General features: G+C 44.7%; 3 protein-coding genes across 5 annotated transcripts; all 3 read left to right on the plus strand.

Annotated features, from left to right (window-relative positions):
* The first annotated feature begins 2,833 nt into the window (after nt 1-2,833).
* eno3 (enolase 3, (beta, muscle)) lies at nt 2,834-11,531 on the plus strand. 2 transcript variants are annotated; one of them, XM_056368939.1, is made up of 14 exons: nt 2,836-2,984; nt 6,602-6,691; nt 6,797-6,892; nt 7,041-7,099; nt 7,227-7,296; nt 7,885-8,018; nt 8,227-8,343; nt 8,451-8,556; nt 8,926-9,123; nt 9,635-9,711; nt 9,795-9,919; nt 10,698-10,806; nt 11,103-11,161; nt 11,267-11,531. In XM_056368939.1, exons 2-14 carry the CDS (start codon nt 6,607-6,609, stop codon nt 11,334-11,336), a joined length of 1,305 nt encoding a protein of 434 aa, XP_056224914.1. In that variant the 5' UTR covers nt 2,836-2,984; nt 6,602-6,606; the 3' UTR covers nt 11,337-11,531. The 2 variants fall into 2 exon arrangements, with proteins under 2 accessions (XP_056224915.1, XP_056224914.1); XM_056368940.1 differs by lacking the exon at nt 11,267-11,531 and having other exon boundaries at nt 2,834-2,984; nt 10,698-10,844; nt 10,889-11,144.
* A 5,470-nt stretch (nt 11,532-17,001) lies between these two features.
* Nucleotides 17,002-19,514, plus strand: nppcl2 (natriuretic peptide C-like 2). Of its 2 annotated transcripts, XM_056369059.1 has the most exons (3): nt 17,002-17,293; nt 18,230-18,331; nt 18,754-19,514. In XM_056369059.1, exons 2-3 carry the CDS (start codon nt 18,230-18,232, stop codon nt 19,063-19,065), a joined length of 414 nt encoding a protein of 137 aa, XP_056225034.1. In that variant the 5' UTR covers nt 17,002-17,293; the 3' UTR covers nt 19,066-19,514. The 2 variants fall into 2 exon arrangements, with proteins under 2 accessions (XP_056225034.1, XP_056225035.1); XM_056369060.1 differs by lacking the exon at nt 17,002-17,293 and having other exon boundaries at nt 17,805-18,331.
* Nucleotides 19,515-20,708: 1,194 nt separating this feature from the next.
* zgc:85858 (uncharacterized protein LOC405879 homolog) lies at nt 20,709-25,953 on the plus strand. The gene is made up of 3 exons (XM_056369061.1): nt 20,709-20,991; nt 23,337-23,412; nt 24,150-25,953. The coding sequence occupies exons 1-3, from the start codon at nt 20,908-20,910 to the stop codon at nt 24,188-24,190; spliced, it is 201 nt and encodes a 66-aa protein (XP_056225036.1). The 5' UTR covers nt 20,709-20,907; the 3' UTR covers nt 24,191-25,953.
* The last annotated feature ends 493 nt before the right edge of the window (nt 25,954-26,446 follow it).

Genomic DNA, 26,446 nt, shown 5'->3' on the forward strand with positions numbered 1-26,446 from the left:
TTTGAGTCAAACCCAGCGTCGCTGCCGTAAGGACACAGCCTTGATCCTGAAGTTTTAAATGCAGATGCGTCGGGTTTGTCAGGTAGTTCACCTGGTAGAGACGTCCACAGCAGCTGGGGTTCGTCACCTGCTCTCTCTCTACTGTCAGATAAAGCACAAATGCCTCAATGCCTTTTTAGATCGATATAGATTCTGGTGGAAGGAAAGGGTCAGCAAACTCCCACCAAAGTCTTAAAAATCTCCTGTTGAGTTAGAATGTGAATGTGCAAGCTACGAGCTACGAGCTACGAGCTACGAGCTACGAGTTGTCCACTAGAGCACGCACTGACAGTTACAGGTAACGTACCTGCTCATAAGATTATAGTGATTACGGCAATAGGCCAATTTTCAATAATGTTGAACTATCCCTTTAAGCTTGTCTTACCGTTACCTCACTCTTTAAAATAAGAACCTCAAAATCATTTTTGTTCCGAAACGATTCTGATGCTGGAAAGTCAACAATTGAATGTTTTGTTGACGTGTTGATATAAAAGGAAGAAAAATAAAAAAATGGATAGAATTGAATTTTCAACTGTGTTATTAGCTTGATTTGTTTTGTTGGAACTGTAACTTGGATTATTTTTAGGAGATTATTTTATAGATATTTGAAGCACTTAGGTTACCGTAGTAACACGTACTTGCTTTTTTCAGTGCAATCGGTTTGCATGGTTTTAGCAAGTAAGTCAGATTGCTGTTCAAGGAAATATAAGTTAGAAATAATAAGTTACAGAGAATGTCACATAAATTAGTCCAACTTAGATAAGTGTGTTGTCTGGACTAGACACAGAGTAAATCTCACATGCAATAATTTAGTAGATTAAAATGGTAATTCTGAGTAGTCTTTACTAAATCGAGAGTACATCTAAAGTAAGTTATCAAGTACACTCTTAAGTGTACTCTACTAAAGAAGCATTAGTTAGTACAACTTACAATACCTAGTTCTCTTGACTTGATTTGTGAAGTGTAATCGGTTTGCATGCTGTTTTTAAGTAATGATAACAGATTGGATTTTACAGTGAACTGTCAGTCTGCGTTTCCTGTCACTGCTGCTGCGGTGCAGAGACCATGTGACGTGTGGATGCAGGAATCACTGAAGTGAACAAATACAACAAAGTACACTGTGTGTCTCACATTCAAATGAGCTTTATTGACACAGCAGCCTGTTGACAGTGGAGCAGAGCAGAGGATATATACAGTGTAGTACAGTAACAGAAAAACATTATTCAATATAAAACAGTACTGTATATATAAAATTAGATGATGACCCCCCCCCCCACACACACACACACACACAGCCCCACACCCTAAAGTCATGTGCAGTTATATTTAGCCTGCAGTAAAGGCTACAGGGACACTGAACAGGCCACAGTGTGTGTACTCAGTGTGTGTGTGTGTGTGTGAGGTATAGTTAAAGGTGAGTGTAAAGGGTAAGGTGTCTTGTGTAAGTGCGTGTGTGGGTGTGTGTGTGTGTGTGTGTGTGTATGTGTGTGTGTGTTGGGGTTACTGCCCTTTGCAGTGAATGCTGAGCCGGTCTCACATTTCCCCTTTAGATGAACTTTGACCTTCTCTCTGTGAGTTAGGGACCGTCACACTAGTTCACACCAGTTTGATTCAGCCCACTGACATTCATACAGCATGACAGAAAACATGTATTTAATATTATGACACTATTTCTGTGGTGTTCAGTGTTCTTTTATTTATTTCTCATTCATATAGATGAAGTTTCCTACATGAATTTTCCATGATCTTCCTGCAGAGGAAGGAGGATTCCTGCGTGACTGCAGTAACCTACAGTGAGATTACTCCACTCTCATCTGTATTTTATTTAAAGAAGCAGATCTGTGATGTAAGTCATTAATCAAAGTTTAATTTCTCAGACACATTCAGAAGTTTGAGGAAGAAAATACTGAAAAATGAAGTAATATTTAAGTAAATAGCAGAAACCACAATGGAGGAGAAACATGAGAAGAAACTACTGCTACTGAACTACACGACTATCACAACAATTACTGCAGTACTAATACACTGATACTGCTATAGCATACTGATAATACTGCTGCCATTACTGCAGTACTAATACACTGATACTGCTATAGCATACTGATAATACTGCTGCCATTACTGCAGTACTAATACACTGATACTGCTATAGCATACTGATAATACTGCTACCATTACTCACTGCTAATACACTGATGTTGCTAATACTGATACAGCTACTGCTAATATACTGGTGCTGTTAACATGCTACAACTACTGCTACAAGAGTAAATTCTGATGCTACTATGCTAATATTGCTACAACCAATACTTCTAGAACTTTTTGTTAATACGGTTAATATAACATCTAATATTACCAATCCACTAACTCTGCTAACCCTGCTAACCCTGCTAACCCTGCTAACACTGCTAACCCTGCTAACTCTGCAACTAAAACTCCTGAAACTCTTGCTAACCCTGCTAACACTGCTTCTGTTTTTGCTAATGCTACCTCTCTTACTGCTAACACTGCTGTCACAATGTATGAAATATTGTCAACACAATAAGAATAAAATAAAATAAATAACTTCTTCCACTAAAACAGCTACATAGAGACAAAAAAACAACCACAAAAACATGCACACAGTAAAAGAGTTGCTGTTATTTCCATGTTGTGTCCCAATAAGAAGTACATGAGGATTTTGTGTTATTTTAGTATCAGAGCCTTGTCTGTGTCAGCGCTTTGTGCTGCAGGTTTTTCTGTTTGCTGCAGTCCTGCCCCATGCAGACGCTCCCTGCCTCCACCCTGCCTCCACCCAGCCTCCACCCAGCCTCCTCCCTCTGCCAGGGAGCGTCTATAAAAACCCTGCAGCGTGACGGACGGACACTTTCCACGTCAGTCGGACAGTCAGACGGACAGACGGCCAAAGACGACACCCCCTTTTCTTCTCTAACAACACAACTCAGGTAGGCTGAAACAGGTGTGAGCTCTCCGCTCTGGTTGGTCATTTTTTGAATCAACTGCTGAGTTAGTTTTTTTTTTTTCATCTGAATCTGTTTCCTGTTTGTTTCCAGGTTCTTGTTCTGGTCTAGAAACCTGATTCATTCCCCTCTTTTATTTTGAAAGTCTAGTTCAGTTTGCAGCAGTTTTCAGAGGAAGTCCAGAGTGCTGGGTGATGTGTCAAATCTCATGTTGGCAGATGTTCATTTTCCACAGATGTTGAGTTTTTGATTCTTCATCTGAAGCAAAAGACAAAAACAAACCTTCAGGTCTTCGACTTTCAGCAGCTTCAAGGTCAAAGTGCTGAAGAGCCGAGCTGCTGAAATCTGACAAACACAGAGGGAACAAAGTCCAGACAGACAGGCAGGCAGACAGACAGACAGGCAGACAGAGAGGCAGGCAGACAGAGAGGCAGGCAGACAGACAGGCAGGCAGACAGACAGACAGAGAGAGAGAGAGAGAGAGAGACAGACAGACAGACAGACAGGCAGACAGGCAGGCAGAGAGAGAGAGACAGACAGACAGGCAGAGAGAGAGAGAGAGACAGACAGGCAGAGAGAGAGAGAGAGAGAGACAGACAGACAGACAGAGAGGCAGGCAGACAGACAGGCAGACAGACAGACAGAGAGAGAGAGACAGACAGGCAGGCAGACAGACAGACAGGCAGAGAGAGAGAGAGAGAGAGAGACAGACAGACAGACAGAGAGAGAGAGACAGACAGACAGACAGACAGAGAGAGACAGACAGACAGGCAGGCAGGCAGACAGGCAGGCAGACAGACAGGCAGGCAGACAGACAGACAGAGAGAGAGAGAGAGAGACAGACAGACAGACAGACAGTGAAGGGCTTCATCTGTGAAATGTATAGAGTGTATCTATGGTGATTTAATCTTATATATCTGATGTTACAACATCTGTCCACATCTGTCCACAGGCCAGTTTATTTTAGGACATTCAAGGCAATTCAAAGTGCTTCACAAAAGACAGAGAAGTCATTAAGAAAAGACACACAAGTCAATATAAAACACACACACACACACACACACACACACACGTTAAAATAGTAAATTAAAACCGAAGAACCAGACGTGATGATTATGTCATGGATAAAGTGTCCTCAGATTAACTTAATGAGATGCAAACAGAGAAGTCTTGATCCCACCCAGAACTATGTCCTGTCCCAGGACACCTGAGAGGACACACCTGTACTGGGCATTTCACCAGGTCACGATACATTACACAGGGAAACTGTTTTCTGTTTCTATAACCAGCCTGTGACTGACTGACTGATTCACTGAGTCAGGTCCCAGAGAAACACTGAGGAACAGGTGGAACATGGACGACCTGCAGACGCTAATCTGACAACTACACAAACTGCAGCCTCACATTACATTACATTATAGCACAGCAGTTAGCAGTGGTTTTAGTGTTAGCTGTGGTGTTAGCTGTAGTGTTAGCTGTGGTGTCAGCTGTGGTGTTAGCTGTAGTGTTAGCTGTGGTGTTAGCTGTGGTGTTAGCTGTGGTGTTAGCTGTGGTGTTAGCTGTAGTGTTAGCTGTGGTGTTAGCTGTAGTGTTAGCTGTGGTGTTAGCAGTGTTGTTAGCTGTGGTGTTAGCTGTAGTGTTAGCTGTAGTGTTAGCTGTGGTGTTAGCTGTGGTGTTAGCAGTGGTGTTAGCTGTAGTGTTAGCTGTGGTGTTAGCAGTGGTGTTAGCTGTAGTGTTAGCTGTGGTGTTAGCAGTGGTGTTAGCTGTAGTGTTAGCTGTGGTGTTAGCAGCACTATTAGCAGTAGTTTGTATGTTGTGTTGTAGATCGTACGTCCAGTTGTTGCGTCATGTTTGTACAGTAAAGTCTTTGTAAAGGCCACATGTGGTTTCAGGTGGACTGTAACCACTCAGCTGTTGTTCTGCTGGCATGCTTGACCTTTTACACACACACACACACACACACACACACACACATAATTACATAACACACGCAGACACAGCAGCAGTTAGCTGCGGCTAACACACTGATACTTCTAATACACTCATATTGTTAGCACTGCTGCTACTTGTGCTCATACTGCTTACTGTTACTGTGTATTGTACTGATGACACAGTAACGATGCTAAAGCTGCTACAGCTACTGCTAAACATATGCTCTATATCTTAAACACACTAACACGTATAGTACTACAAGTACTGAAGACACTGACACTAATACTTCCTGTATGTGTGATGGACATTAAAGAACGTGGCTCAGTCTTTGCTGTGGTGCACAGAGCAGGACAGGACTGATCCATCTGCAGCTGCTTCACATGTTCAAGCTCAAACATATGAAACGCTTGTGAATATGATGAATTGCTGCGTTGTGTTTAAGTGCAGCAGAAAAGATCAGTTGATAAATCAGCAGCCATCTTCATAATGTGTCATTTTACAAAGAGAAAAATCTCCAGCTTCTCAAGTGTGAAAGTTTACTGCGTCTGCTCAGTATTTCCTTCTCCGTGCGTTTATTTATCTGTTTATTTATTTCTGTATTTGTTCATTTGTTTATTTATTTCTGTATTTATTTGTTGAACTGTGGCAGCGTTTCTTACTGAGCAGATATTTGTTGATTGATCGATGGTAAAAATAATTGATCTTTAGCTGCAGCCATTCACAGAGTAGCAGACCGTAGCTCCCAGCATGCATCTGTGACACTGACAGTGTGTTACAGTCACTCACACTGAGGTCGTGTGGTTCAGTATCAGAGCGTGTGAAGAGGCTGATATCAGTCACAAATACATCTGCAAATGTCAAGAACATGAACATAAGTGTGTGTGTGTGTGTGTGTGTGTGTGTGTACTGTAACTCTATAATGGACAGGAGGAAGTCATGACCTGTGTAGAAAGGTCAGGAGAAAGGTCAGAGGGTTTTACTCACCAGCCTTACTGTATTAATAACTCTCTCTGGAGGACCCCCCCCCCTCTGGCACCAGAATGGTATCTCCCTCTCTCCTCTTGGTCCCATTAGCCGCCTGTCATGAGAGCAGCTTTGTGATTGGCTGTGCGGGAGGGGGTGGGCGTGGTCTGAGAGGGGACAGAGCTTGTTGCCTGCTGTCATGGAGGCATCATGGCGTTACACAGGATCTCTGCAGCAGGTCTGACACACACACACACACACACACACAGAGACACACACACACACACACACACACACACACACACACACACACACACACACACACACACACAGTTTGACCTCTGGTTCAGGAGTGTTGGTTTTTATTTTGAAGGTCACAGGAAGAAAAAGATTTTTCTTCTTCTAGTTTTTGTCTCTAACTGTGGGACAGAGACATCTGGACCGGGTCCTGGTCTGTCCTCGTGATCCTGTTCCAGTGACTCCAGGACCAGGTTCTGTCACAGAACAGGGTCCTGAACGTGCTTGGACTGGGTCCTGAGACTCGTAGGACAGGGTTTTGGTCTGGGTCCCTGTCATTATCCCAGGGACGGTTTCTGTCCCGCTCTAACGAGCCTTAGACGGGTCCCCTGATCCGAGGACAGGACCCGTGTAGGACAGGGTCCGGTCCGGTCCTCACAGACCTCTGATCCTCTGTGTCCCTCCCTCAGTCAGGATGTCCATCACTAAGATTCACGCCCGGGAGATTCTGGACTCCAGAGGAAACCCCACAGTGGAGGTGGACCTGTGGACCGCCAAGGGTGAGACCAGATCCTCCATCGTCCAATCAGAGTCTGAGTCTGTTCTTCTACTGTCTCTGTATAACATACTAAACCTGTCTGTCTGTCTGCCTGTCTGTCTCTCAGGTCACTTCAGGGCAGCTGTCCCCAGCGGTGCGTCCACTGGAGTCCATGAGGCCCTTGAGCTCCGTGACGGAGACAAGTCCCGTTACCTGGGCAAAGGTAGGACGCAGGTTTGACTTTTCCAGGCTGGTCCTGGAAGGTCCTGGAAGGTCCTGGAAGGTCTTAGATGTGTGCGTGTGGATTGACTGTCTGTCTGTCTGACTGTCTGTCTGTCTGTCTGTCTGTCTGTCTGTCTGTCTGTCTGCAGGAACTCTGAAGGCTGTGGGTCATATAAACAAGGACATCGCCCCCAAGCTGCTGGAGAAGGTAACTACAGGACGTCAGAGTGATCCAATCACGGGGGGGGGGGGGCTACAGGCCTGAACACTAACCTGTCTCTCTCTCTACCTGTCTCTCTCTCTACCTGTTTCTGTCTCTTCCTGTGTCTTTCCAGAAATTCAGTGTTGTTGAGCAGGAGAAGATCGACAAGTTCATGTTGGAGTTGGACGGAACTGAGAACAAATGTAAGGACCTGTCTGTCTCTGACCTGTCTCTCTCTCTGACCTGTCTGTCTCTCACTCTGACCTGTCTCTCTCTCTGACCCGTCTCTCTCTCACTCTGACCTGTCTCTCTCTCTGACCTGTCTCTCTCTCACTCTGACCTGTCTCTCTCTCTCTGACCCATCTCTCTCTCTGACCTGTCTCTGTCTCTGACCCGTCTCTCTCTCTGACCTGTCTCTCTCTCACTCTGACCTGTCTCTCTCTCACTCTGACCTGTCTCTCTCTCACTCTGACCTGTCTCTCTCTCTGACCCGTCTCTCTCTCTGACCTGTCTCTGTCTCTGACCCGTCTCTCTCTCTGACCCGTCTCTCTCTCTCTGACCTGTCTCTGTCTCTGACCCGTCTCTCTCTCTGACCTGTCTGTCTCTCACTCTGACCCGTCTCTCTCTCTGACCCGTCTCTCTCTCTGACCCGTCTCTCTGTCTGACCCGTCTCTCTCTCTCTGACCTGTCTCTCTCTCTCTGACCCATCTCTCTCTCTCTGACCCATCTCTCTCTCTCTGACCCGTCTCTCTCTCTGACCCGTCTCTCTCTCTGACCCGTCTCTCTCTCAGCTAAGTTCGGTGCTAACGCCATCCTGGGCGTGTCGCTGGCCGTCTGTAAGGCCGGAGCAAAGGAGAAGGGAGTTCCTCTCTACCGCCACATCGCCGACCTCGCCGGACACAAGGACGTCATTCTTCCTGTTCCTGTGAGTGGGAGGGGCCTCAGGGGGTGGGGGTGGGGGTGGGAGGGGCTAACAACCAGCTCGTCCTTGTCCACATGGACCTGGCTACTGGTCGCTAACTCTGTCACTGAAGCTAATAAAGACTGTGGGCTAATTAACCACAAGTGAAGCTGGTTACAGGCTGGTGGGTTAGTCAGTGGACTAGTTAAAGTAACCAGTGTTTCCTCTCCAGGCCTTTAACGTCATCAACGGAGGAAGCCACGCTGGAAACAAACTGGCGATGCAGGAGTTCATGATTCTTCCTGTCGGAGCGTCGAACTTCCACGAGGCCATGAGGATCGGAGCTGAGGTGCTGCTCGTTCACATCCAGTGTGTGTGTTCATGATCAAACACACCTGTCTAACTGCCTCGTGTGTGTGTGTGTGTGTGTGTGTGTGTGTGTGTGTGTGCGCTCAGGTTTACCACAACCTGAAGAACGTGATCAAGGCGAAGTACGGCAAAGACGCCACCAACGTGGGAGACGAGGGCGGCTTCGCCCCCAACATCCTGGAGAACAATGAGGGTGAGACATGCACCTGTCTGTCTCTCTGATTCACAACATGTCGATGTTTTTACAGCACGATCATGTAAATAATATGCGTCACAGTCACACCTGTCCCCCTGCAAACTACAGCAGGTGGGAACCGAACAGCTGTAAATAACCAACTTCAATGTTACAAATTATAAATGAAATAATAAACAGCTGCAACTGATCGTGAAATTATAAATATATATATAATATGATAAACCCAGATAATGTTCTCACACACAAGTTTTTCTGGAAACTGGTGAAAACCACTTCTGCTGCGACCCTTCGAATCAAAGTAAAATTTATATTATTGCTGAAACCAAAAATGACAATACATTTACCCCCCCCCCCCCCCCCCCCCAGCTCTGGAGCTGCTGAAGACGGCCATCGAGAAGGCCGGATACCCCGACAAGATCATCATCGGCATGGACGTGGCGGCCTCCGAGTTCTACCGCAACGGGAAGTACGACCTGGACTTCAAGTCCCCCGACGACCCGGCCAGACACATCAGCGGAGAGAAGCTGGGAGATCTGTACCGCAGCTTCATCAAGGGTTACCCCGGTAACAACGCTCATTCTGACTTTAATTCACTGACTGGCCCTGAGCCTCCTCTGTGATGCTGCGATAGAATCAGTGCATCGTAGTACACAACCTAAACACTGTACATGTCGTCATGGTGATGTTATTGATCAGTGACTGGAACAGCTGCTGATTTATAAACACAAAGGGACCTAATGAGCCTCCATAGACTCCCATGCAATATTAAAAAGTTAGAATGAATCATAAACAATAGACAGCATCATGATGAGGTCATTCAGAGCCGATCAGTGATGTCACACACTGTATAACTCATAATAACTCATTAAGTGTGCATGTCATTCTGACGAGATATTGATCATTGATCTGAATGGAGTTTCTCCTGTAGACACCAGCGTGGACATATGAACAACAGATGTCTCTGGGAACTATTTAAATATTGATAACCAGAATATTATACATGAGACAACATGTGAGTGGTCCAGTGGACGTTGTATTGATCACTGCTGTAACCGGAACATTCCTCTGTCTTCAGTCCAGTCCATTGAGGATCCATTTGACCAGGACGACTGGGAGCACTGGGCCAAGTTCACCGCCTCCACTGACATCCAGGTGAGACGCTCGTGATTACTCCTCTTTTCCTTGTGACTACACGGACCTCAAAGTGACTCATCGCTGTGCTTTCAACCAATCAGATCGTAGGAGACGACCTGACTGTGACCAACCCCAAGAGGATCCAGCAGGCCGTGGACAAGAAGGCCTGCAACTGTCTGCTGCTCAAGGTCAACCAGATCGGCTCCGTGACCGAGTCCATCAAGGCGTAAGACACCTGTCTGTCTGTCTGCCTGTCTGTCTGTCTGCCTGTCTGTCTGTCTGCCTGTCTGTCTGTTTCTCTGTCTGTCTGTATGTCTGCCTGCCTGTCTGTCTGCCTGTCTGTCTGTTTCTCTGTCTGTCTCTCTGCCTGTCTGTCTGTCTGCCTGTCTGTCTGTCTGTCTGTCTGTCTCTCTGTCTGTCTGTCTGTCTGTCTGTCTGTCTGTCTGTCTGTCTGTCTGCCTGTCTGTCTGTCTGTCTGTCTCTCTGTCTGTCTGTCTGTCTGTCTGTCTGTCTGCCTGTCTGTCTGTCTGTCTGTCTGTCTGTCTCTCTGTCTGTCTGTCTGTCTGTCTGTCTGTCTGTCTGTCTGTCTGTCTGTCTGCCTGTCTGTCTGTCTGTTTCTCTGTCTGTCTGTCTGCCTGTCTGCCTGCCTGCCTGTCTGTCTGTCTATCTGCCTGTCTGTCTGTCTGTCTGCCTGTCTGCCTGCCTGTCTCTCTGCCTGTCTGTCTGTTTCTCTGTCTGTCTGTCTGCCTGCCGGTCTGTCTATCTGTCTACCTGTCCGTCTGTCTGTCTGTTTCTCTGTCTGTCTGTCTGCCTGTCTGTCTGCCTGTCTGTCTGTCTGTCTGCCTGTCTGCCTGTCTGTCTCTCTGCCTGTCTCTCTGCCTGCCTGTCTGTCTGTCTGTCTGTTTCTCTGTCTGTCTGTCTGCCTGTCTGTCTGTCTGTCTGTCAATTTAATTTTACTCTTAAGTCAATTGAATTAACCCCCCCCCCACCTGTCTGTCTCTCAGGTGTAAGCTGGCTCAGACCAGTGGTTGGGGTGTGATGGTCAGCCATCGCTCCGGAGAGACTGAGGACACCTTCATCTCAGACCTGGTGGTCGGACTCTGCACCGGACAGGTAGACAGACACACACACACACACACACACACACACAGGTGGACAGTGAGACAGGTGGACAGACACACACACACACACACAGGTGGACAGTGAGACAGGTGGACAGACAGACACACAGATAGACAGACACACACACACACACAGGTGGACAGTGAGACAGGTGGACAGACAGACACACAGGTAGATAGGTAGGATGAGGGTCAGGTCGATCACTCCATGGATGACAAATGTCTTCTCACAGTGTCTGAGTCACTAATACACCTGTCTCTCTCTCTCTACCTGTCTCTCTCTCTCAGATTAAGACCGGTGCTCCCTGCAGGTCAGAGCGTCTGGCCAAATACAACCAGCTGATGAGGTGAGAACTTCCTGTCATTTTTGTCTGATTATTTTCCAAAGTAAAAGCACAGACCTTTGGTTTCCAAAGTAAAAGCCCTCATGTGATTTGACCTCTGACCTCCAGGATCGAGGAGGAGCTCGGAGACAAGGCCAAGTTCGCCGGCAAAGACTTCCGCCACCCAAAGATCCACTAAAGCTCCATCCTGCCTTCCTCTCTGTCGCCGTGACAACCAACTGACATCTGATGACCCCTGAAACCCCTCCTCCCTGCAGCTGGGGGTGAGAGGTCAGAGGTCACAGTGGGTTTGACCCCGCCTTCCTAGTTATAATTCCATTCATGATGTTTTCTATATAAAACACAAAGATTCAATAAAGAGCGAAGAACAAAGCGTCTGTCTCTCTGTGACGCCGACTCCAACAAACGTGTCTCTCTCTTTTCTTTAGTGAAATAAATACGAGGACGGGAACATTCAAATATAATGAAGAGATTATATAAAAGGCAAATCGACACAACTAACTACAGAATATATAAATAAATATATACCATATTATTCCTCTTTAAAGATTCATTCTAAAGTCTCAGGACTTTTTATTAATAAGGTTTAATTAGTAAGAGTTTTTATGTTTTTGTTACTCTCTATTTATCAATATGAAATTGACCATAAAGGATCATCAACTTAACAATGAATTTAATGTCATAATTATAATTTTCATAATATGTAATGATATCTTTACATCCCATAGTTTATATTTATTGTTGAACACATACACTGCTTCGGTCAATCCTAAATGTTAATAAACCTCAAATCTGAATATTTAAGGAGAAAATCCATTTGTGCAGAATTATCATGCAACTAAAAGAAAACCTTTTTTATTTCCATCTGTTAAAGTGAGAAAAACAAACAACTCAAAAGTGTCTTCTAAAAACTGGCAGTAGGTTTGGGAGTTGATTCCATCTTCAACCCCAAAAGGTCCAACTAGCTCATCCTTAATAATACCAGCCCGTCCCAGTTCCCCACCTCCACCTCGCTGGCGTCTGATTGGAGGTGGAGCTCTGTGCCCGTCACTGATCCACCACGGATCCATCTGGTCCGTCCAGAGTCACGCTCATCTCATCAGTCCGTAAAACCTTTGATAAATCTGTCTTCAGATAATCCTTGGCTCAGTCTTGACCTTTCAACTTATGTGTCTTGTTTAATGGTGGTTGGATTTCAGCCTCCCTTACCTCGGCCATGTGTCAGCACTGAACACCTTGTAGTGTTGCAGTCCTGGAGGATGATGCTTCCTGGAAGCTTCACGTTCACGACCTGATTGATTATTAGCAACGAAACGTTTGAGGGTTCGGTGATCACGCCCCAATATGTGTGTTTATCAATTTCAAGAGTGCTGCCTCCCTCTGAAAGGCTTCTTACGACTTTTGACCTTTCAGAGTCCGTTAAATCTCCTTTTCGTCTGAGGAAAAGAACCTGCCTAATAATTATGCACACCTCTCTTTAGGCCACGCCCTCCCTCATTACACAAATACACATCACCTGATATGCTTAAATCCAATAAGCATTCAGGTTTAGCTTGGAGTTGCATAAGCATAAAAATGATGATATAGTCAAAATACTGACTTGCCTAATAATTGTGCACACAGTGTCTAACGAGTCGAGGTGTTTACATCAGCAGAATAAACGCATCAAGGATTCTGGATCATTATTACAAAAGCTGAGAAATCCATTTGTTGGATGTTTATTATATTATGTAGAACTTTAATATATGTTTCTTTAATTTTAGTGGTGACACAAAATGTATTTATTGTGGAGGGACATCGGAGATAATGACATCATCAGGAAGTGATGTCACACTGAATCAGATCAACGTGTGGTTCATGTCGTCAGATTAAAGTTCCAGAGACACAAACTGCAGCAGTGACTGTGTCACACAGTAAAACAGATGTTTGTCTGACAATAAGAGAAACATGATCATAACAAAAACTTTATGACACAACACACAAAACTGTAGGAACACCTGCTGACTGTGTGTGTGTGTGTGTGTGTGTGTGTCTGCTGCTGAGGAAATAATAATGTAATAAATATATAATGTAACAGAAAGTTAGAGGGAACTTTAGAAACTGGACGTGGATTTAATCTGAACTTCTTTGTGAATGAAAACAAACAAACATCTGAAGCAACGATTTCTCACACTCAACTCCATTATTCACACACACACACACACACACACACGCTGGTGACGTCAATGCTGACAGGTTGAGGAGTCTGGGCTGAACGCAGCCTGTTGCCTGGTGATGAGCAGCAGCCGTGAGAAGTGACGCTCTGAAAAAACAACCTGTTTGAATTTTTTTTTTTTAAAGTATATTTTTGGGCTTTTTTTATGCCTTTAATGGACAGCACAGTGGAGAGTGACAGGAAACGGGGAGGCAGAGAGAGGGGGAATGACATGCAGCGAAAGGCCGTCCGATGCGGGATTCGAACCGGGGCCGACTGCAGCGAGGACTGTAGCCTCTACACATGGGGCGCCTGCTTAGACCACTACGCTACACGACGCCCCAACCTGTTTGAATTTAACCTAAAATTAATAACTTGACTGTTGAACTAAACTAAACTGAGCTGAGCTGAGCTGAGCTGAGCTGAGCTGAGCTGAGCTGAGCTGAGCTGAGCTGAGCTGTATACATGTGTCCATATCTTGAGTCTCCGGTAAGGAACTCCTTGTTGTCCCTGTTGTCCCTGTTGTCAGAGACGTGGCGCCGGGCTGGGACTGTGTGGGACATCCGGCCTCGGAGCAGGTTCCTGACGTCGGTGAAAGCAGCTCGGGCTTCGCCCAGTATTCTGGAAAGATGGCGGTGATCGGTTCACCCTTGTTCCCGGGCTCGGCGCACTACATCAACACAGTCCTGTCTGTGGTGAAGTCCATTAGCTTTTCTTTCCTTCTCCACATGCAAAGTTTCCTGCAGAGGCCGCCGCGCTGGAACACGAGCCGGGTTCCTCTGAAACGCCCACGATACAAGTGTTGCATCTCTGCATCTCTGCATCTCTGCATCCTACTCTCAATATCCTCATTTTCTCCCTCAAACTGGCCACGTCTGTCTGAAGTTCAGCCACTGTCGTCTGTAGCGCCGTGACCTCACTCCACCACGCTGACGGGCCTTCCTCCATGTCGCATTTATATCATTGATGTCAGAACGAAGAGCCGCTGTGTTGTTTACGCCGTCAGACTTCACCTCTTTCACTTCACTTTCCAGGAAGTTCAAATCTTCTGAGAGCCACAGACATGTCCGCTCTCAGGTCGTCGGCATCCATCCCTGACTGTGATTGGACACCGCGCTCTGTACAGACTCCAGGAAGATATTCAAGCACCTCCAGGACCTCCTCAAGGTGTCCTGGAGCCGTCTGGTTTAACCTGGTTTTTGAGGAAGTTGTTGGCAGAGTGTGCGTCGCTGTGGGGGGGCAGGAATGTTGTGTGCGTCAATACACACACACTCACACACACACTCACACACACACACACACACAACACACACACACACACACACGCTGGTGACGTCAATGCTGACAGGTTGAGGAGTCTGGGCTGAACGCAGCCTGTTGCCTGGTGATGAGCAGCAGCCGTGAGAAGTGACGCTCTGAAAAAACAACCTGTTTGAATTTTTTTTTTTTAAAGTATATTTTTGGGCTTTTTTTATGCCTTTAATGGACAGCACAGTGGAGAGTGACAGGAAACGGGGAGGCAGAGAGAGGGGGAATGACATGCAGCGAAAGGCCGTCCGATGCGGGATTCGAACCGGGGCCGACTGCAGCGAGGACTGTAGCCTCTACACATGGGGCGCCTGCTTAGACCACTACGCTACACGACGCCCCAACCTGTTTGAATTTAACCTAAAATTAATAACTTGACTGTTGAACTAAACTAAACTGAGCTGAGCTGAGGTGAATACATGAGTCTCCGGTAAGGAACTCCTTGTTGTCCCTGTTGTCCCTGTTGTCAGAGACGTGGCGTCAGGCTGGGACTGTGTGGGACATCCGGCCTCGGAGCAGGTTCCTGACGTCGGTGAAAGCAGCTCGGGCTTCGCCCAGTATTCTGGAAAGATGGCGGTGATCGGTTCACCCTTGTTCCTGGGCTCGGCGCACTACATCAACACAGTCCTGTCTGTGGTGAAGTCCATTAGCTTTTCTTTCCTTCTCCACATGCAAAGTTTCCTGCAGAGGCCGCCGCGCTGGAACACGAGCCGGGTTCCTCTGAAACGCCCACGATACAAATATTACATCTCTGCATCTCTGCATCCTACTCTCAATATGCTCATTTTCTCCCTCAAACTGGCCACGTCTGTCTGAAGTTCAGCCACTGTCGTCTGTAGCGCCGTGACCTCACTCCACCACGCTGACGGGCCTTCCTCCATGTCGCATTTATATCATTGATGTCAGAACGAAGAGCCGCTGTGTTGTTTACGACGTCAGACTTCACCTCTTTCACTTCACTTTCCAGGAAGTTCAAATCTTTCCTGACAGCCACAGACATGTCCGCTCTCAGGTCGTCGGCATCCATCCCTGACTGTGATTGGACACCGCGCTCTGTACAGACTCCAGGAAGATATTCAAGCACCTCCAGGACCTCCTCAAGGTGTCCTGGAGCCGTCTGGTTTAACCTGGTTTTTGAGGAAGTTGTTGGCAGAGTGTGCGTCGCTGTGGGGGGGCAGGAATGTTGTGTGCGTCAATACACACACACTCACACACACACTCACACACACACACACATTCACACACACACACACACACACACAGGGATAATAACCTGTGTGTGATCAGTGACCTCTTTCTCTCTAATAAGGTGATTGATGAGCTATTATCCCTCTGTGTTTGTGTGTGTGTGTGTGTGAGTGAGTGTGTGTGTGTGTGTTGTGTGTGTGTGTGTGTGTGTGTGTGGTGTGTGTGTGTGTGTGTTTTATGTGCAGGCTCGATGACGTTGGAGGCTGAATGGTGGGCGGGGTTTTGTCTGAGTGGGACAAAGACAACGGGGGGTCATTAAACACACACACACACACACACACACACACACACACACCTATCCTTCCGACCATGTGAACCTCTGTAGCCCCGCCCCCTTCCTCAGGAAATAGTTGCCATCGACAACCCGGTCACTGTGGTGACGGTTTACGAGTAGGCAGGACGACCGAGGTCAGAGGTCATGAGGAGACAGAGTTTTCAGTGCAGACAGAATACTGCGCTCTGATTGGCTGGAGGATGAGGAAGATGATGCTGCTGTCAGATAGTGCTCCAGGTGTGTTAACCTGCAGGTAACCATAGCAACAGGACCCCTGGAACTCTTCAATAACTGTTTGAGCCCCACATAGAAAGTCTCCAGGACTCTTCAAGGACCATCCTAGTCTCCTCACAGACCTCTGCCATGTTCTCAAGGACAACTCTGAGAACGTCTTCAAGGTCTTCTAAAGGAACTGTAGAACCTTCTCAAGTTATCCTGGAACCACTTCAAGGACCATCCTACCCTCCTCCCAGGCCTCTGATACTTTCTCAAGGACCCTGAATTCCCTCAAGGACCACAGGAACCTCTGTAGCCTGTTTCAGCCTCTTCAAGTCCTTGAAACTCCTCAAGGACCACGGTAACCTGTTCAACCACCCACAGCAACACACCAAGAACCTGGAACCTCTTCAAGGACCATTTAGTGTCCTCAAGGTCTTCTGGTCCTGGAACATCCTCAAGGACTCCAGGACCTGATGATCACTCAGGTGTTTTTGCCTTTTTCTTTTCACGTGTATGACAAGTGAAGAGGTGAATGTGTGTGTGTGTGTGTGTGTGTGTGTGTGTGTGTGGGAGCGTTGTCGGGGGAGACAGCAGTAAGAATGTGTGACATCACAGCGCTCAGCTGTATATAAGCGTGTGTGTGCAGCTCGACACAGACCCGTCCTCTCACAGGACAGACACAAACTGTTCAGAAAAACATCAAGACGTGATCATCTTTTCTAATCTGACGCCAATAATCAATCACTTTTATTGGAGAAAAACATTCAGATTGAAAACGTCTGAGCAGGTCACATGACTGAGCGACGAGCAGCAGGATCTTCTGGAGTCTGTTGGAATTTTTCTTCTTGATCTGGATTTTCTGTTTGGAATATTTCTCTTCTTATTTCTCTCAGTAAGTTCTGCTGTTTTATCAATTTCACTGATCAATAATCACAGAGATCTATAACAGATCACACAGATCAATAAAGTCTGAGATGATTTAATCTCTACACTAATATAAATGTAGTTTCAGAAATATAGAAACATTGAATTTGATCTAATAAAACTTCAACGAAATCTAATTTTAAAAACTATAATTGAATCTAATTCATTTAAAATAAATATAATCCCATTAGAAACATCCAGTTTAATCCGATTGATAATTCTAAAAATATAAATCATTTAATCTCATTTAATAATCTAATTTAAATCTAATCAAATTTTTTTATCTACATGCTTTTAAATCCAATCCTGTGTAATCTGATTTAATCCTTTTGTTTTTAATTCTAATCAAATATAATCCAAGTTTGTCCCATAATCTCTATTTAGTCTGATGTAATGTAATTAGATCATTAGTTATTCAGTGTGATGTCATGTAATTAGATCATTAGTTATTCAGTGTGATGTAATGTAATTAGATCATTAGTTATTCAGTGTGATGTCATGTAATTAGATCATTAGTTATTCAGTGTGATGTCATGTAATTAGATCATTAGTTATTCAGTGTGATGTCATGTAATTAGATCATTAGTTATTCAGTGTGATGTCATGTAATTAGATCATTAGTTATTCAGTGTGATGTCATGTAATTAGATCATTAGTTATTCAGTGTGATGTCATTAGTCAGAGACTCAAACATCAGCTGTTCCTTTATCTCTGATGTAAATGTCAGAGTTCCTACACTGACTGATGGTTATTATTATCACTCACGTGAATGTGACTTCATTCCTCCAACCAGCAGGAGGAGCTGCAGGACGCAACACCCTCCAACCAATCAGAGCACAGGACAGCCCGTTGCTATGGTGATATTTGTTTAATCTTTTTTTTCTTGTTTTTCCTTCAAATCAAGATGGCTTCTTCATCCTCCTCCTCCCCTTTTGTTCCTCTCCTCCTCCTCTTCCTCACCATCGCAGTGGAGTCAAGACTGTCACCTCAACGAAATGACAAACAGGTCTGTGCAGACCATCTTCATCATCTTCATCATCAGCGTCGTCGTCATCATCATCTTCTTATTTTCTTCTTTATCTTTGTCACTTCTGGCTTCTTTTCGGCATCTTCAATTTATCTTCATCTTCATCAGTTACCTGCGTCATCTTCATCATCATCATCATCATCATCATCATCATCATCATCATCATCTTCCTTTGGAGTTCCATTACTGTCACATTCTTCATCATCATCAGGAGACAAGAGACAAAACATGACCCCAGAGAGACAAATAAATGACAGACACAGGAGGGGTGGGGCCTGTATAGGAGGGCGGGGCCTGTACAGGAGGGGCGGGGTCTGTTGGAAATGATGAACAGGTGATGAACTGTAAGAATCATTAGACAGAGGTAAGAGTGGTTAACAGTGTGACCTCTCTCTCCTCAGGTGTTACACTCTCTGTTCGGGTCTCGTCTCTCTTCTCTCATCTTGGCCCCGCCCACTGCTGATGATGTCACTGAGGGCTCGGCCGGACGCCCTGCCCCCTCTGCGCTGTCTCCCTCCAGGGGGTTGGCTTTGAGTCACGGTGCTGCAGGGGGGTTGGTTGGCAAACAGGAGGCGGTCCCTCGGTTCTTCCTCGACTTCCTGCGGCGACAGGCCAAGATGAGGAGGCGGAGCCGGAAGTCGATGGTGGGAGGAAGAGGATGCTTCGGGATGAAGATGGACCGCATTGGTTCCATCAGCGGACTGGGCTGTTAGAGACGTTTCTGTGTACTATTACCATGGTAACCTCTGTCCTCCAGAACGTCTGTTGCCACCGTAACCACTTGCAACCTTGAGAAGCTTGAATCCGCCTGCATAAACGTTGCATCATTGTTTGACCTATGTGATGTCACATCAGGTAACTCTGAGCTGACCCTGCATGACCTCCGACCTCCAGGATCACGTGATCCGTCAGTCAGAGACTTCATGTTGGAACTATACTAATGAAAGACTAAGTCAAAGGAAATGTACACCTGATCTGGTGAGGTAGACACAGGTAGACATCAATCCTACTAATGACCTCTGACCTCTGACCCCTGGCTACAACACAGCCAGAAGCAAACTGTGTGTGTGTGTGTGTGTGTGTGTGACGACCATGTGTTAAACGTGCAGATGTGAGTATTTGTATGTGTGTGTGTGTTTGTGGACCAGCTGTGGTCTGACTGCAGTGAATAAAACAGAAACTCCACTCGGCTCTTTGTTGCTTCATTTTCATGTTGAGTCTAATGTGTGTGTGTGTGTGTGCGTGCGTGTGTGTGTGTGTGTGTGTGTGTGTGTGTGTGTGTGTGTGTGTGTGTGTGTGTGTGTGTGTATGTGTGTGTGTGAGTGTGTGTGTGTGTGTGTGTGTGTGTGTGTGTGTGTGTGTGAGTGTGAGTGTGTGTGTAAGTGAAGATAACTTTTTCAAATCACAATTTCATGACGTCAACTTCTTCTGACCAAATAAACATATATTATATAATTTAACTGCAGCTGAATCAGCTGGTTGATCAATTAGTCGATTGACAGAACATTTATAGACAGCTGAAGACATCAGGTTTGGGAAACTAATGGACTTGGATTTTCTGTTTTTTTGTTTGGAAACAAAAAATGAATAGACCATGCGACTGAGAATTAAACATAAAATTAAAGCATATAAATTTGGTTTTTGATTTCAAATAAAATAATGATAAAAAGAATCGACAAAAACCAAAAAGAGGACATCTTATATTTTTTTCCGTTTTGGTTTTAAAGCAACATTTACATATATATTTCAAATATAAATTACAAATGAATTATGGATTATTGGTGATACCCAGAGCTTTCATTAATAAAAATAATTATGCTCACGTTAATGTAAAATGAGGGTTATTTTAAGGAATATAGAGCATGGCTGATGTTAGCCAAACATGATCATGTTAACCATCACAGGTGTGGTCTAATTCCTGGACCATAAAGAGCTTTAATTTCTCAGGTTTTGAGCTCTGTGTATCAACTTTGATGTTTACCAACATCAACAACTTTGTCACCAATGAAAAGAGAAAATGTGACAGCTTCGGTCTGGTTATAATATCAATCATATCATCACAAACTTGAGCAATTAAAGATCTTTATGGTCCAGGAACTAGACCACACCGGTGAATAATGGTTAACGTGTGGCTAACATCAATCACATGCTCTACATTCCTTACACTAACCTTAATTTTACATTAATGTGTCCATTATTATCTTTAATGCTTTTCCACTTCTACTTTTATACCGTTTTTGCTGAATTATTTAGATGATATCTTTCTAACATAGAGAAGCGTTTTCTTCCCGCCACTAGAGAGCAGCAGGGAGACTGTCCCTTGTCACGTGACTGGGTCAGCAGCTTCAGCGTTAGCTCACTCAGCTAGCAGCTAGCTCACCGTTAGCATTCATTCGGACGCTACCTGCCCATCAACACGGAAACTAACCCGGTTCGGGCTCTCCTTCCTCCAGTGGGACACTTTCTCCGGCACCGGCCTTGTCTTACACCTCCTTCTCCTCCTCCCGGTTGTCCCCGGCTCTCCGTCCTCCTGGTCCGGACCAGTCGTTGAAAACATGTCGGCGGTGCAGCGGATGAAAGTGGCGAACGAGCGGCACAGCAAGACGATCACACAGCGGGGACACGTCCAGAAAACATCGGTACTGACAGCCAGGCTAACGGCTAACCTGCTTCCTTTGAATTACCGGTTCTGGCTCTGGCACACTGCCGTAGCCTGGTCTGATATATCATATCATATCATATCATATCATATCACATCATATCATATCATATCATACATATAATATGTGCGTGTGTGTTTCCTTCAAAACCCTCAATAATCCCGCCGTAATGCAGGTTTATGGGTAAAAACGTTGAAGCTAGCTATCCAGGGCTAACTCCGGGCTTAGCATTAGCAGCTACTGCAGTGAGCCACTTTTGCCCAGCGCTGTTAACCATTACTATTAAGTATATTTAATATTAAATATTATTTTTCTGCCCAAATGGACGGGCAGTGGTCGAGGTCTGTTCATCGTGTCTTGTCCGGCTGACGTGCTCTGTAAGAGAGTCGGACTCCTTTCACAGATCTGGGACATCAGTGTGATTTAACGTGTCCTTAAAGCTAACCACTGTGCACATTTTATTCCAGACTGCTCTCGGTTGGCCTTACACATACTGTTCAGTTCGGTTCTCACACAGGGAACCAGTCGTTACTTATGTGGTGAATAGTTTAAACTTGTGTGATCCATCCCCGCAGATGTTGAATGTTGTAAACACTGCAGTGGGCGGAGGCGTGCGACGTTACAAACACAACAGATGAGTGTGTTTGAATGAATCCTGATCTGTGAATTATGCACAGGACGGATTTGAGAGGGGCCACAGGCGGTTTGAATCAGCAGCATGTGGTATTTAAGTTCTCGGATGAATAACACAAGTTTAAATATGGAGATTTCTCACTGGAGTTTCGTGATTAGCGGTTGCTTCTCTGGTTTAGCAGGGTGCTGTCAGCTGTAACAGCAGTGTGTTTATAGCAGGCCAGTGTGATGACGCCAAACACGATATCACTGACTGGCTGAATCTAAATGTTGACTGGCACCACTTTGAGCTGGTTGTTATCGTGACTATATTTCTCTAGCGTGATTCAGTGTCTCATAAATCAGATTTAAAGTCTCGGTTTTCACCTTAAAGTGCTCCGTCGGCCTCTCCTCATTGTCACCTGAAGAGTCACATGAACTTTGGTTTACTTTTTCTTATTTCTCACTTAAAATGTCAAAAATATTTATTTAGTATCTTATAATTTTGACTTCCCATGAATGTTTCTTTTTTTATTACTTCTAATTTCAATGGACTGTCAGCAGTGCTCAGTGGAGCTGCTACACAAAGATGCTATAGAGCTGCTACATAGAGCTGCTACATAGAGCCGCTACATAGAGCTGCTACATAGAGCTGCTACACAAAGATGCTATAGAGCTGCTACATAGAGCTGCTACATAGAGCTGCTACATAGAGCCGCTACACAGAGCTGCTACACAAAGATGCTATAGAGCTGCTACATAGAGCCGCTACACAGAGCTGCTACACAAAGATGCTATAGAGCTGCTACAAAGAGCCGCTACATAGAGCCGCTACACAGAGCTGCTACATAGAGCCGCTACATAGAGCCGCTACACAGAGCTGCTACATAGAGCTGCTACATAGAGCTGCTACACAGAGCCGCTACATAGAGCTGCTACACAGAGCTGCTACATAGAGCTGCTACATAGAGCTGCTACACAAAGCTGCTATAGAGCTGCTACATAGAGCTGCTACATAGAGCCGCTACAAAGAGCCGCTACACAAAGCTGCTATAGAGCTGCCACATAGAGCTGCCACATAGAGCTGCCACATAGAGCTGCTCACAGAGCTGCTACATAGAGCTGCTACATAGAGCTGCTCACAGAGCCGCTACACAGAGCCGCTACACAAAGATGCTATAGAGCCGCTACACAGAGCCGCTACACAGAGCCGCTACACAGAGCTGCTACATAGAGCTGCCACATAGAGCTGCTATAGAGCTGCTGTTTTTTTATAATTATTAATATTCTTATAATTGTCTGAGAGTAATGAGAGTTTGTCTTTACCCTGAACACTCACATATGACAGATATTAATCAATATCAATTAATGATATTAATCAATATGTATTAATGAACCTAATTTGGGCTGAAGCTAATATATTGATATTTTCATTAGCCATTAATCTGCCTCTTTTCTTAACTGATTAATACTTTTATTAATAATCAGAAACGGTTCTGATGTCATCAAACGTCTCCAAAGATATTTAATCAATTCTGATGTAAGTTATGATGAATCAATCATCAAAGTACACAGATTCATTTTCTGTTTGTGGTTGCAGCTGTTGACCTAATGAATCCCTGTGTGTGTGTGTGTGTGTGTGTGTGTGTGTGTGTGTGTGTGTGTGTGTGTGTGTGTGTGTGTGTGTGTGTGTGTGTGTGTGTGTGTTCCAGCGGCCAGTAAACGATGATAAGTCTCCGGTGGGGCCGTGGCTGCTCGCCCTCTTCGTCTTCGTGGTTTGTGGATCAGGTGAGTTTCACCTGCAGCTGTTTCCTGAACAGCTGATGTCATCTGGCCTCGGTGGTTTTTCACAGGTGTCACAGGTCCTTAAAAAGGTCCTGAAAGATGTCAGGTCTGAAATGTTAGAATCAAAGTCATTTTAAACCTTCGTGTTTTCTTCCTGTCGACCATGAACCTGTTGATCTCACCCTTTCAGTCAACTTCATTACTGCCACTTTTACACTTTATGTTGGATTTTTTTAGAACAGTCAAGAACACAGATGCTATAAATTTCAATAAATCATTAATGATCCTTAATTACATTTGTAAAAAGTGTAGTAAGGAAGCATCCGTGTTATTTTCAGGTAATTATGTAAAAGTAAACCAAAACGTTTGAAAAACCGGAGGGTTAATTCAGTGCTTCTGTTTTAGTTCGAACTCGGTGTCAAACATCTGAATGTGACTGTGTGTTATCTGAGTCGTGTCCGCTGGTGTGAAGCTGCAGCTCTGAGATCAGCTGCAGCGTCCGCTCACATCTCTAAATCTGCAGGAGTAACTCACACAGGAAGTGATCAACAGTCGGAACCTAATAAATATAGAAACAACAGGAAGTTGTGTGAACAGGAAACAAACCCTCAGGCCCCTGAGCCTGTGTCCATCCATGAGTCCACGTCTCATTAATTGATTCATTATGTTACAGTTAATTATTGATAATTATAAACAAGGATTTAGAGTAAGATTCATGACTCTGTGTTTTTCTCCTGCAGCCATCTTCCAGATCATCCAGAGCATCAGGCAGGGCATGTGATGACCTTTGACCCCGGTGCTGAGGCCTGTCACATGGAGGGGGGGACAACGCAACCACACACTCACACACACACTCACACACACACTCACACACACACTCACACACACACACACACACATTTGTTCCTGTGGAGTTTAAATCTGAGCTCGTTTTTCTTCCCACTGTAAACCAACCTCTCTCTCTCTCTCTCTCTCTCTCTCTCTCTCTCTCTCTCTCTCTCTCTCTCTGTGCAGTAAACACTTTGTTTTTGTTTATTTTTTACTTTCTTCACTGCTGACGAAGCTGATCAGATATTGGTTATTGATTGCTGTTGAAGTCTTAAACCATCTTCCTCAGTCTGCTGCCGTCGTCCAGCTGATTTTGATTCTCTGCTGTGAAATGTTGGTCTCTGCTGGTTTTTATTGTCCTCTGAGTTAAAGGAACAAACGTCTGTTTTTATCTCATAAGCTACGAATCCTGTGAACGCTGCTCGTTTCAGATTCAGCTGCTGCCTGATTTACCTCAGGGGCAGTTTATTCGGGACAAGCTTCGGTTTAATGTCTGTTTCCACAGCTCTAATTCAGCAGATGTGAAAGTCAACACTTCCTCCAGAATTTGCACATCTGCCTGCCGTTAATAGGCGGGCTTTTACTGTGAAAGAACACCAAGAAGTGTTGAGTTTTGTTGACGTAGCTTAACACGGATCAGGGGCACGACAAAGGAGAAATAACTGGAGTTAATGGTGACGAGTCTGTGCTGTGGACAGAAACATTACGCTGCATTGACCATGTGAGCTGCTGCAGCCACAGCTTTTATTTTGTAGGAGGATGAGCGGTGATCTGTATGACACACTCGGATGCTGGAGCATCAGATCTTTTACCTGCTGCTTCCTGCTGGCGTCTGGAACAATAACATTTACTGTTAAAACAGATTTAAACAGTTTTCTGATTGTGGTTTGAACTGTTTCCCCTGAACGCAGCATGAACACAAAGTGTCTGTGTGTGAGAGACGTCATCTCCACATTTAAAGCACAGCACCCTCCAGTGACACCCTGCGCGTTGGGATTTAACAATAGAAATGTGAATGAGTTTCCTCACAGACACAACATGTGGACGTGTGTGATTTAAAGGAGCTGCACTTCGTATCCAGCTGTTTGCTCACAAACAGACAGAGCAGAGAAGACAAACATGAAGAAGACTCACCTTCAAACCTGCTTCATTCAGAATGAAATAAAACGAAATGAATTGAGCTTTAAAGTGAGTTTCTGCGGGTTTTCGTGGTGTTTCAAAATAAGACGACTGCAAGGATTAAAAGAAGAAAATATAACGGTTTAAACAGAAATAAAACACAGCTTGAATATGTTTAAAAAATAAACAGGAAGTGAAATTTACAGCAGTGATGGACAGAACAGGATTTGTTTTTAATGAGCTAAAACCAGCTGTTTAGTCCTTTTTTTAAGTCAAACATTTTAATTTGTAAAAACATCCCAGAATACTTTGTCTCCTCCAGTTTCCTGTTTGTCAGGAAGATTAAAACCCTCTGAAGCAGAATCCAGTTGTTTTGATGTAAATAACTGAAACCAGATTCTCAGTAATCAGACTGAGCAGAGGTGAGCAGCTCCACCAACATTTCCACAGAGGGGACGACACCTGCAGGTTTTTAAAGCAGCTGGTGGTTTAGTTTTTGAAAGGTGAAGCAGTCAGAGAGGCTCACAGCTCAGCGAGCCTCCTGCTGGACGACATGCTCCGCTTTTATACAAAATAAACCACATATTTTTCTCTAAACGCCTCTGGTCTCTGTCCTTCAGTGGTCTCTGAGTTTCTTTATTTGTGATGATAAATTGTTTTAGTTGCCACATCTGTAAATTATCAGCACATTTTTATACACTGAAAGTAAAAGAAACCTGAAAGCCAGAGAATAAAGCCCCTAAAAAGTCATAATATTATATAAGTCATAATGTAATGAGAATGAAGTTGTAATTTTAGGTTAGTTTTATGTTTGATTGGTTGATGTAATATTCCTAAAAGATGTTTTGCTGTAAAAAATTTTACATTTTTAAATTCTTGTAATATTAAGACTTTTTTGTACAACTTTGTGGTTGTTGTTGATCGGACCCCTCGGGCCCCAGTTCAGCTCCAAGGGCCCGGGGCCCTGAACACATAAACTACTTATTATTATCTATAGGTGATACATCCCTTTTTCTTTTTTCTTTCTTTATTTAAATTTTAAAATTAACAAACAATCAGACATGAGTTTTTAAAAACTGCAAATACATGA

Source organism: Seriola aureovittata, chromosome 23 (genome assembly GCF_021018895.1).
Source record: "Seriola aureovittata isolate HTS-2021-v1 ecotype China chromosome 23, ASM2101889v1, whole genome shotgun sequence".
Taxonomy (NCBI): domain Eukaryota; kingdom Metazoa; phylum Chordata; class Actinopteri; order Carangiformes; family Carangidae; genus Seriola; species Seriola aureovittata.

Coding starts and splice junctions, on each gene's coding strand:
- eno3 (XM_056368939.1), top strand. CDS start 6,607: ATGTCCATCACTAAGATTCACGCCCGGGAGATTCTGGACTCCAGAGGA. Junction 6,893..7,040: donor GTCCCGTTACCTGGGCAAAG/GTAGGACGCAGG, acceptor GTCTGTCTGCAG/GAACTCTGAAGGCTGTGGGT. Junction 9,920..10,697: donor GTGACCGAGTCCATCAAGGC/GTAAGACACCTG, acceptor TCTGTCTCTCAG/GTGTAAGCTGGCTCAGACCA.
- nppcl2 (XM_056369059.1), top strand. CDS start 18,230: ATGGCTTCTTCATCCTCCTCCTCCCCTTTTGTTCCTCTCCTCCTCCTC. Junction 18,332..18,753: donor CTCAACGAAATGACAAACAG/GTCTGTGCAGAC, acceptor CTCTCTCCTCAG/GTGTTACACTCTCTGTTCGG.
- zgc:85858 (XM_056369061.1), top strand. CDS start 20,908: ATGTCGGCGGTGCAGCGGATGAAAGTGGCGAACGAGCGGCACAGCAAG. Junction 20,992..23,336: donor GACACGTCCAGAAAACATCG/GTACTGACAGCC, acceptor TGTGTGTTCCAG/CGGCCAGTAAACGATGATAA. Junction 23,413..24,149: donor CTTCGTGGTTTGTGGATCAG/GTGAGTTTCACC, acceptor TTTCTCCTGCAG/CCATCTTCCAGATCATCCAG.